This window comes from Lepidochelys kempii, chromosome 9 (genome assembly GCF_965140285.1).
Source record: "Lepidochelys kempii isolate rLepKem1 chromosome 9, rLepKem1.hap1, whole genome shotgun sequence".
NCBI classification, from domain to species: domain Eukaryota; kingdom Metazoa; phylum Chordata; order Testudines; family Cheloniidae; genus Lepidochelys; species Lepidochelys kempii.
This window is the reverse complement of record NC_136388.1, coordinates 81,030,205-81,042,267: the sequence shown is the minus strand read 5'-3', so window position 1 is coordinate 81,042,267 and position 12,063 is coordinate 81,030,205. Positions and strand designations below refer to the sequence as shown.

The 12,063-nt window shown below is 43.4% G+C and overlaps 1 protein-coding gene across 14 annotated transcripts in view; it reads right to left on the bottom strand.

Moving 5' to 3' along the window:
• ARHGEF9 (Cdc42 guanine nucleotide exchange factor 9) overlaps positions 1–12,063 on the bottom strand; it is a 308,240-nt gene that overhangs the window by 86,419 nt on the left and 209,758 nt on the right. For all 14 annotated transcript variants that reach the window (XM_073361042.2, XM_073361041.2, XM_073361040.2 and 11 more), the window contains one exon: positions 4,972–5,151. In XM_073361042.2, the coding sequence (XP_073217143.1) occupies positions 4,972–5,151 (180 nt within the window). The remainder of the gene's footprint in view (positions 1–4,971; positions 5,152–12,063) is intronic.

Below are 12,063 nucleotides of genomic sequence, written 5' to 3'. Positions count from 1 at the left end.
TAGCGTGTCAGCAAGTACATCAGCAGTCAGGGAAACGTTGAGAATGACACGAAGGAACAAAGGCTATCAATGCACCTTCCCACACACACCAAAACCACAGTGAAATGACCAGATAGAATCTGCACACAACTCTATTTCAATGCTTCAAGGGAAGCCTTACCTTCCACCTCCAGTCCTTAACATGTAGGAAGGGGGTGGTAAATCCTTCTTGACCCCAGATTTGCCAATTAGTTTAACCTCGTAAATATGAGCAAGAATCACTGCTGTTCAGGTGCTGGGAAATACATCCCAGTGACTCATCCCGGCAACCCATAGAATTAAGGCCACATTTACAAATAAACAAATTCTCCCTCCCTGCGCCACCAAGACAAGTGCATTCAACTGCAGTGCATGAGCTGTTCGTCTTTAGGCTGAGTTTCATGGTGATAAGCATTAGGGTTTTCTCCTCTTTAGAATTTACTTCCATGGGAAATGTCTAAGGCCGAAACTGGCCATGCTTAGTTTATCTGTTTTCGGAGTGCTTGAGTCCTGTCTGGGCTCGGTGTGGCACGTTACAGAGAGCCACATTTGGATGTGGAGTTTGCGGGTTTGGTTTGGACCCACCTCTGTTTGGAGCAACCCAACTGTGTGGTGATCATCAGCTCTGCAGTTCCTGGGCCTTTGCAGAGTAAACATTAGTCTATATTAGAAACCTTTTGAGTTCACAAATGGGATTCTGGACCATCATTTGGGGAGCCATTCAGAGAACATGATGTGAATGCAGCAAAAAGCCAAATAGCACATATATAATTCTAGCAATGTTATAGCAGAAGCAACACCTCTATCTAAAAGAGTGAAAAGCCACCAATGTCAGACAGTGTCACAGCTATAAACCCATGGACTCCTTTAGTAAAATTCTGGCCACTTTTCCAAACTTAACTCCCACCCTGTCAGATCCCAGTCAGCTCATGTGATGTTCACTTGACAGTGTGCAGCTAAATACAGGGCTGACATTTGCACCCTGACAGATCAGTTCTGTACTGTTTCCTGGAATGTTCACTTGACAGTATGCAGTTAACTACCAGGTAGATATTTCAATTGGACCCAAACCAAGCTCTCTATCTAGCCTTCAATCTGAAGAACTGTGGAGCCCGCATCTGCTTCTCTAAGATTAAAGAGCTTTCAGTAGCCTCATTTCTCCATGAGTGAGTGGCAGAACAGGATGATTTCTGATAGAAAATCATTCACCATACCACATACCCTCCTCTCCTTTGCTTCCTCTTGTATCCCGACAACTCCCTGTTCCCAACATCTAGTTTCTACCCTTGAAAATCATTGCGCTCTCCCACACTTCACAGCCTCTCCCTGTCCTTCCTTCCTATTTCCCTCCCTCCTTCCAGGTTAACCACAAGTCACAATCAGAGAACTTAAGATAAAGGCAGGCTTTGTACATACAAACAGGTATATATGCTAATCCTACAGATGCAGCTTAGAAGTCCCAGGTATTTGTGTGCATAAACCTTTCACATTAATGTACATAAACATACTGCAGGAGGTGCACTTGCAAGTGTGAATTTTTCCTACAGTCAGACTTTGTGGGTGCCAAATGCCATGCAAAAAGCTGGTCCGACTGGAGGCAGGAAGTATCTGAATTCTCCCCAGAAATAAGATTTTTCCAGCTCAGTTTTGCAGCTAGCAGAGATTCACATGGTTCTGATAAGGATCTAAACTTAAGGGTACTTATTTATAAAGCAATTCCCAAACATGAAGTTCACACGTCACTAATTGCCTCACCGTATCTATCTGTGAAATTCCTTCATTCTAAAACAACATTTTCATGGGATAGTTCCCAGTCTGTGTTTTGAGTTCTCTGATCCATCTTGTCTGCAGTAATATGATCTGGGATCGTATTTGTCTCACTGCTTTTGATCATCTGCAGGACTCTATATTGCTTTGTTTCCTCCTATCATTATTTAATAAAAACGTGGACATAAAAGGCAGTGCAAATATTTGTCAAGTAAATCAAAGCAGAACAACTCTAGCCAGCCCATGGAGTTTGGTGCAGTCATATACATAGAGTAGGGGCTTGTACACACTACCACTTATGTAGGCAAAACTTATGTGGCTTAGATGTGAATAAGCCACCCCCCGAGCAACATAAGTTACACCGACCTAAGTGCCGGTGTGGACAGCGCTATGTTGACAGGAGAGCTTCTCCTGCCGACATAGCTACCGTCTCTCACAGAGGTGTTTTTTTATGCCAACGGGGGAGCTCTCTCCTGTCAGCATAGAGCGTCTTCACCAGATGCACTACAGTGATGCAGCTACAGCGGTGCAGCTATGCCGCTGTAGCGCTTCTAGTGTAGACTAGCTCCGGGACTCAAAAGAAAGAGAGGAACACACACAGTCCTCTTGTAGCAATAAAGCAATTTGTTTAATATAAAGTACACCGTATAGAAAGAGGACGGCAGGGAAAGAACAGCTAAAATCTCCCCTGATTAGTTTCTTGATGAATTCCTGAAGGAGTGTGCAGATTAACCCTCAAATCCTCACAAATTTTTACAGTGCAGTGCTTGGCCTGCAAGCTAATGAGGGGCTAGAGCCACTGCCTCTGAAGACCACCGAAGCCATAGCAGCCACCTGGTGAGAATCACACCTGAGGGTTTTCTTGGTCAGGAAAAGGAGAAAAAGGGAATTTGAAGAACAGAAATCAAGAGGCAAGAAAGATTAGTGGCAACCTCAGACAATGGAGAAGAGGAGAACATGGGAGCTCCAATGGCAGTTATTCTTGCAGTTGATAAACAAGGACAGGGTGGCTCAGTTTGTGGTAGCTTGCAGGACTGTGGTACCGTGTGGAAGAAGCATCGCTGCTTTATAGATCTAAGTGCTTGAATTTCCCTTTCAGCTGCCCATGCAGAACTTGGGGTACGCCATAGCAGGCCTCCATTTGCAATTTTTTGAAATGTCTAGTATCCATTGTAAAGTATTAATTGGCATAGTTGTGGCAGCAGTATGGATTCTGCCTTCTCTTACGCCTTGTCAGGAGTCCATCATTCAGTCCCAGGGAGTGACTCTGAGCTCAAACCCAGCTGAGTACGTATCTCACAGATGGAGGATTTGATCCTGCTCCCAGTGAAGTTAATGGGTGAACTGATTTCAGGGCAGGCAAGAGCAGGCCAAGAGGCTGTGACATTAAACAACACAGGCAAGGAACTCACACGTAAAGGCCAATGCTTCCCTCGGCACAAGAATGATCCCTGAACTACTATTAATGCATCTGATAAAGCCTCAGTGTATCACGGTTTTGGTTTCATTTAACTGATCTCCTTTGTCTTTATTGTCTTCTAAAATCAACTTCATACCCTTCGAATGGCTTTGGGCTAGGGGAATTGTTGGGAGGCTACTGACCCAAATGATCAAGTAGCATAGGCCCTACATTAAGTGGTTTTGTTTATTTGTGTTAAAATAAAGTCTGGTCATGGGTGGTAGGGCTGTTTACGAAACCTGTTACAACCAGACCTGATTAACTGCCAACCCACGCACAACAGCACTGGTTTAGTGAATGAGAACAGGCAAGTGAAACTGACCAGGCTATTTTACTCTTTACCGAGTGGAATTATTAAAAAAAAAAAAAACAATTTGGATTTTAAAAATTTGGCCCTTGTTACCCCAGGTTCTCTCATCAACACAGATGGGGAATATTTTTCACAAATGTGGTCATTATCTGACAAGGCTCAATCTTTCTCCCCTATAAACCAATTTTCAAAACTCCTTTTGACCTCAGTGGGGGCAAGATGGAGCCCAAAGCATCCCATTAAACAAAATGAAGGAAGGAGGGTTAATTAGCTGGGTGGTCTAATCATCATACTTTGCATTACCACACAGGTGACCCATGTTGGATTGCCTGTCCCTCGTCTCTTAGTCTCAGGTCTGGCCAGAGCTAAGAAAGGATCAAGAGCAACATGCTGAAGTCCCACAGTGAGAAGGGTGTGTGTGGGAGGTAAGAGGAGAGCAGGGCTGGTTTTCTATATACCATTAAGGAGCACTGGTTCATGGGTTTTATCCAGGCTTCCTTGGCCAGTAGGGTCACTGGTAAATAATGGCGCCTCAAAGGCTAAAGAATGTTGTAAACATGGGAGAAATGTGAGGAGGAGTCTTGATAATGCAGGAACCTCCAGAAAAGGAGCCGGGGGGAGGTGGAAAATGGTGACTTAAGCAGAGAAATAAAACAAAACAGCATCACTGCTGGATACTGCTTGGGCTTCATCATATATTGAATATAAAACAGCCTTCCCTCCCACCAGCACTGAGCTTGTCAAATTGACTGAAACGTTAAAAGGAAAGCATCATCTTTAGATGATTTTACAAGAGAAAAGAAATCTTCATTTTTGCACCACATCCTCTAGGCTTCAAAGGAATACAATCTATGATCCTGCCTATCCCTCCACCGCAAGAGTAAAGAAAGAAAGCATGAGAAGAAGAAAAAGGACATGGTTAACATCTGGCTCTTGATTCTCTGATGAAGAACAGAGAGATCCCTATTAAAATGGCAAGAGCTGACAATAGCTAGGAAGGTGTCCTATTGTGCCTTTGTTCTTTGAAGACAAAAATAATAATAATGCTCTGGTGTCATTCTGACATATGAAAGGCTTTTCTTTGTTAGGGTGGGTGCTGGTGGGGCACCCCTAGAGCTGGGTGGATACAGCAAAAATCTGCTTCAGTATAAAACCAAAAATAATGGGAAATGGCCCATGTCCCTTGCAAAGATGACTGCTTGTGTCTGCTATGGGGAGGTTATGGAGAAAGGCTGCACTGTTGGGATAAACACCTGGAACATCAGTGATACAAATACTGGAGCTCGATCCCACATTTACTGCACAACCAAATCTCCCATTGAAGCCAGTGGGAGTTTTAAATTCAAAATTGGCCCCGCATTTCATATGTGACAGCAACAACCCAGTGCAGTGAGATAAGGAAGGGAGAGCCACTCACCCTTACGAAGCTGGCGGGAAACCATCCTTCTTCATCGTCGATCTGACCCCACCACCAGTCCTTGTTGGAAGCATCCAGGACCTTGATAACGTCTCCTGCTTTAAACGCCAACTCCCGGTTGGCCATGGTGACGTGATCCCATACTGCCTCAGCACTTACAATAGAACCACCACTGATCAGCTTTAAAAACAAAACAAGAGACAGTCAGCAAACACTCTGTCCGGAGACCCAAACACATTCACATATACAATGAAAAAACAAAACACTCAGCTAGAATAAACAATCCCCGCATTTACTATCATTGTCATTGCCACCCCCATTTGCTTTAAAAATACATTATTTTTTAGTTAAATAGATAGAATATCCCATTTCTGAGTTGCTAAGGGCCTGACACTGAGAAGTGCTGAAGGGAACAGAGTTTGCTGGGGCTCAGAATTTCTCAGGATCAGGCCCTACATGAGTAACAGGCAAAGACCTCATCCTACCTCTAAGCCACACCTATGTACACACATGCTGTTCAAGGAACTAGGCTTTCATGTATGCTTTAGTTAGCACAGTATATATCTGGGTGTTCCTAGTTATGGCATCTTGGCAAGGAATTTTAGAAACAGGACAGTCTTTTATATTTTGCTTGGCAAAGTGGTATATTCCCATCTTGATGTGGCTGAGATTTTGCAGACAATTCCAATTAATGGATGATCATGTTGGAAATCTTCTATCTACAGAGCAAGTGCAGCATGGGCATTTGGCAGAGCAAACTTTCCCTGCACTACCCTACTGATTTGTCTCAAACCAGAGCTCGAGGGAAGAACAGACTCAATAGCCCATTCAACCCTTGGTCTGTTTGCTGAGAGTGCCAATTTAGTGCTGATTGTGGTGATGGGTTTCATGATGCAAACACCTGTCCACTAGAAACTAGATGGAGGCCCCCGAATTCATCTCTCCCAGGCTGCCGTGAACATGGAACACTCAATCTCTTTTGAGTTAGGCTATATTCATATCAGTGACCTAGAGGTGAAAGGTTCTGTTTTCCATTAACAGTTTTATGAGCCATCTAATCCTCCACAAGTCCCTGATTAACATGGAATGAGTCATGTCAACCCTCCTCCTTGCATGTCTGGATGAGAACAATCCAACTGTAACTGGGATTACCCACTGCTTTTCACAATGATGCTCACAGTTTTTAACAGGAGAATAAATTGTGCTTATGCTTTGTTCAGTGAACGAACTGTGCACTGAGCGATAAGACTGGATGGGTATACATAGCCTGGTGACCTCGCCAGGAAGGGACAGCTTTACATGTGCCAGTTACACAGCTTCTTCTCGGATCACCTCCTCAAACCTTGCTCTTTAATGCTGTATCTTGAGATGTATTAGATGTGGTTGATATGGGCTCAGTTCCAAATCAGTATTTCATCTCAGGAAGCGAGAGACCCAACTCTGCAGCCATTAGGGACTTTCCATATGGCAAGAACTTAACAGCCACAGACGTCCACTCAATTTACGTTAACAATGCAAGACACACAAAAGAAAACAACGCATCATGGAGGCTACATGAAAGCATAGGCCCTGCAAACTGTTAGAGGATTCTGACTCCTCTTCTAGACATTCAGCCAGTAAAGAAATGTCTGATCAAAAATGTGGCTGCACAGAAGGAACTTGCAGTAAATCTTTCACCACTATTGCACGGGTTCTGAGTGTATAAGATGACCCAGATCCCCATGAGTAGATTTGCAGGACTTGTTTTACCCCATTCCTTGAGCTGACCTTCCTCTAAGAAGTCAAACTTTATAGGTTTGTGAAGAATATTTGTGGGCTTTCAGCTCTTCAGGTAGCAGAATCAGTTGTGCATAGAAAACAAAATCTAGGTCAAGCTTGATACTTAATGCTTTTCATCGTCAAAGCACACTACAAGCACTGATATTCTCCCCATCTGCAGTAGGTAAGGTAAGATTAGTTACACCCATTTTACAAATGAGTAAACTGAGGGAGCGGGGGTCACATGACATCCCCAAGGCCACAGAAGGAGTCAGTTTCAGAGACAGGATCTGAACTCAAGAGTCCCTGGCTCCATGACCTGTGCCCAGGCCCCTTGACTGCACCTCTGCCTTTTTCATAAAGCCAGTAGGTTGCTTATATTTGCAAGTTTTCCCGGTGATATTGTCAGGTTCCAACATTTTCCAAAGGACATCCAAATTTGGTGGACCAGTAGCCCGAAACACATTAAGTACTTGCAAACAAAAGTGACAATTTACTTGTCCTCAAGTCGAGAGACAAGTGAAGCAAAAATATTCTTTCCACAAATGTCTGTTTTACAGCGCTTTCTAGAGCTCTCTGTAAATTCCTCAAAAACCAACTCTTTACAATCGCACACCGCAGAGACAGAGAATGCACTAGGGCCAAGTTTGATAAGGTGACCTATTTAACAAGAAGCCCTTATTGGACTAGCACTGAACCTAATCTACCCATGTAGAAGGCACCTTGATGTTTATTTAATTTCCATACAGATACCATAGCCTGGGCATTTGATGCAGAGCTCCTTCTGCAAGGTCCAGGTCCAACTGTACTTAATGGGAGTTGAAGGCACTTCATACTGCACAGTATGAACACTGGGCTCTGAATTAGTATTATGGTAGTTAGGCAAGAATTAGTCTGGAAAAATGATGAACGACGCATGGGTCTAGACTCTTTACAGCACTCTTATTACAGGACATGCTTTTGAGAAGCTTCTGAGATGGGTACAGCCAGTCTAATAATTGTCAGATCATTTATTTGATGAATTTCTTTATATTTTCCTTAATTACTCAATGAATGTTTTAAAACATTATTTGCACAACTGAAATGCTGGGCTGATAATTCAACCAACCTATTTGCAAATAATGTATTGGATAAATTACGCAATGTATTGCAAATAAACAATTTGCCCAGCTCTGGAGAGGGGATGGTTTCTACTACAGGACTTCCTTATAACAACCTCTGGCATTTTTCTAACACAACAGAAGATCCCTAAGGCCCTCACAAACACAAATCAGTTAAGTCTCCAATAAGCCCTATGATAAATCAAAAAGGAGAATTAGCTTTCTTTGTATATGGGGAAACCAAGGTACAGAGAAATTTAAGTGACGTGACCAATGTCACACAACAAGTTAGGGCTAGCACTCGGAATGGAATCTAGATCTCCTAACTACCAACTCCATGTTTTAGCCACATCCCATCTTTATGTACGTTTGTTGTTTCCATTAAATTTTTCATGTCTAATTAAGTGTGGATAGTCTCTTTTCAGGACACACTACATAGGCAGTGTTGTGCATTTTAATTCATAGTTTTATTGTATATTAATACCTTAAGAGAAGTAAAACCTACCAGTTAGTAGTGTGGCTAATTACCATATTGAATACTAGTTTTCAAGATGATCCAAGAAAAGGGCTATTGCACAAAGGGCTTAATCCCCTTCACCACCATCACCCCACCCCCCTCTACCCCTCCACATATGCTATTCCTGGGCACTGGATCCACACACACAAATACTCCTTAGACCAAACTTCAGAGTGGTTTTATTTTAGATTTGTTACTGTGCTGGCAGAATAGAGTAACCTGAGCCTGACACACACAATTCGAATCCTAAGAACTGCACCATGGTCAGCAATGGTAGGTGACAGAGACTCTGTTGGCCAGGTAAGGAGGGCTGTTTGCCGCACATTTCCCTTCCTTTGTCACTGTGAGCATGTGAAAGAATTTTTCACTTGATGTCGGAGCCCAAATGACTCAGAAAGGCACTTGTTGATATAAGAGGAGTAAAGAAAGCCTAAATTCCTTCACTTTCACTCTTCAGTGCCACAGGATGGAAAAAAAAGGCCCAGGTTGCTTTACCAGGGCTTCCTTCCTGCCCTCAGTCTGAGACATGAGCAAAGGAATGGGGATTCCATTTGACAGAAATCCAGTGAGGGCGACTGTGCCTTCTAGAACACAAATAAGGTGCATTCTAAAACAAAAAGGATGGAGACAGGATAGCAGGATTCAAGCTCCAGCCATCACATATGCTGCACCCATTGAAAAAAATGCCACAACCTAGAAGCAAAAGTCTAATTCTCTCTCTGGTTCATTTTGTGAGACATTGGGCTGCACCTGTAAGGTAGCCTGACTAGTCCAAGGCAGGGTTATAGAGATGGGGCTTGACATCTGCAGCAGCAGCAACACACAATGAACTAGAGACAGGTTAGAACCAAATACTATAAAATCTAGGGAAATTCAGATCAAGAGCCAAACACACCAGAAAGCTCCTATCTCTATAGTGAGCTGAATCAAAACCTGATTTGGACATGGCTAACCCATGAGGCATTTCAAACCCAGATACTAGCTTTCTGGCTCATCCCCATCTCTACATGGACACCTTAGGTTTTCAATTCAGCCATCACTCATGACAGTAGAGATGGCCTACTAGTCAGTATAAAAGCACCAACCCAGATATTATAATGATGGCTGTAAATAGCTGGATAAATATAGACAAAGAGATAGCACCTTGGCCAAAAATGCAAACTAAATCCATCAAAACTGTTCAGTAGTTAAAAAACTTAAATAAGCTTTCTCTCTTCCTAATCCCACATGCATCTCACATCCTGGCTTCAATATACTTGAAACCACATAAGCAAGACTGTTCTCGTGTGGCACATCAAACCAAGCCAATGGTAGGAAGTACCAGAAGTCTCATGAGAAAGTTTGATCTCACCAGATTTTCAGCCCAAGAAGGGTTAGATGAGTTTGCAATGGCAGCTGAACTTTGAAACCTATCTTTCCAACAGGAGATGGAGCTTGAATAAAACCTTGGACCCAAACAGGTGCTGGGGAAGTGGAGTCTGGACTCGTATGTTATGGCACAGGCCCAATGCTTTCTCCAGCTTCTTAAAGTTCACTCATCGCTACACAACAATATCAGTGTGCAACAGAGACAAACTATGGAGGTAGGTACTTTTCTAGCTAGAAGAACACAGCAGATGATAATTTGCTTTTGTTTCTGAGGCACAATGAATTCTGCATGCACTGTAGACCAAAATCTTAGGTCCCGTTAAAACCAGTTCTACCTGTCAGCTACTTGTGTTGAACTGAAGAGCCCAAAAGCACAGAAGCCACTTAGTGTAAATGACTTCTTCCCCTGAGTGAGCTCTCTGTGCAATAACAGCAGAAGGCAAAGGCCTTAGAGCAGAATTCATTTCTTACTAGTATCCATTTCTTATTAGAAGCTTTGGGTTTAATTTTTACTGTTTAATTTTCACTGTGCTTCAGGGCATAAACCAACCACTAGCTGCCTAGGGTTAGGAAAAAAATTCCCCTGTGGCCAGGTTATAGGTGCTCAGATACCACAGAGGTACTCAGATATAATGGTAATGGGCATGGAACAAGAATCTGACTAGAACAGAAAGATTGTCCATTTCAGGGCTCATTCCAGCTTCCTATCAAGCAACTGGTATTGGCTACTGCCAGAAACAGAATTCTGGATTAGATAAACCACTGGTCTGATCCAGTCTGTCAGTTCCTATGTGACATTTTCATAAAGGAAAGGAAAGGAAAGGAAAGGAAAGGAAAGGAAAGGAAAGGAAAGGAAAGGAAAGGAAAGGAAAGGAAAGGAAAGCTCCCCTACTAAAACCCACAACTGACCTGTTTCTGGAAAACATACTAATAGTACTTGGTGTCTCCACATTATCATTATAACAACACTCCGCAGCTTGTATAGTACCTTCCATTGCAGGATCCCAAAGCACTGTCTAAATGCATAGTAATTCAGAATGGCAATACCCCTCTGTGATAAGTGAAAACTGTTATACCCATTTCACTGGTGGGGAACTGAGTCAGCATAAAGAAGTAAACAATTTCCCCAAGGACACACAAAGTCAGTGGCAGAGCTGCGAACAGAAGCCAAGAACCCTGACTCCCAACTCCAAACGAAACTGCCTCGCCTGACGGGTCAACACTTGAGCCTCATGTACTGAGGACGTGCTGTCAAGCAAGGCGGTGCTTTACTTTTACATAAACTAAGAAACAGAAAAACCCTCTCAGATCCCATCTGGACCATCTCCCAGTAATCAATTCAGGACTGTTTCCTATGGGACATTTTCTAGCATTTTGTCCAATCTGTCCCAAGCAAGTAATGGGGCTTTCCCCCCTTCGCTGGGGGATCTTATGCCCCAGGCTTATTGATCCCATCGTGTGGCTGCTTTTCCTGATTTTCAGCCTCCTTTGCCTAGCATTACTTTTTATCCTGTTCCCCTAGATTGAGAGAAGTTGTGAGTAAACCTGCGAACAAGTGACCAAACTGGTGAATGGGAGAAGGAGTGAGAGAGTTAGGGAGCGAATGAGTAGGTGAGGAAGTGTAAGTGCAAAGAGCCACCTGGTGGTCCAGCTCCTATTGCTTTAGGGCACCATCTAACTCTCACAGAGGGCAATGGGAGCCCAGTGACTTTAGACTGAGGGTCTTTGATGCAGGGATCACACACAATGAATGCAAAAGCAGATGGGGCCCTCTGCTAGGTGGTTAAACCCCCTGCAGTCTCTGGGTGCCTGCGGATAGAAATGACAGGTTGCATAGGTGAATGAGTGTAATGTTAACCAGTCCAAACAATGGTTTTTCATTGTGGTTGCCCACAACTCCCACTGACTTAACAGGCGCTCAGTGCCATGCAGCATTAGGCCCGCTGTGCCTCAGCTATTATTATTTGTATTGCAGTAGAACCTAGAACTCTTCAACCAAGATCACATCCCCACAGTGCTAGGTGCTGTCCCAACACACAGTGTGAGACAGTTCCTCACCCAGGGAACTTTCAGTCTAAATAGCCAAGACAGATCAAGGGTTCAAGGGGAAGCAGAGGAAGAGAGGGGTGGAGGGCCAAGATCATAATACAGCAGATTGGTGGCTGAGCCAGGAGTAGAACCCACGTTTCTTGACTGCCCTTTCAACTGGATCACACTGACTCTCACTGTTCTTGTGCAGTTTCCTCCCTGATCCATTCTGATCTAATCTTCAGGACACAACAGAGTCTTCAAAAATAGGCATTTCATTAGGTTAAGGAAGCTGTCAAAAAACAATAAACCAAAAAAAAA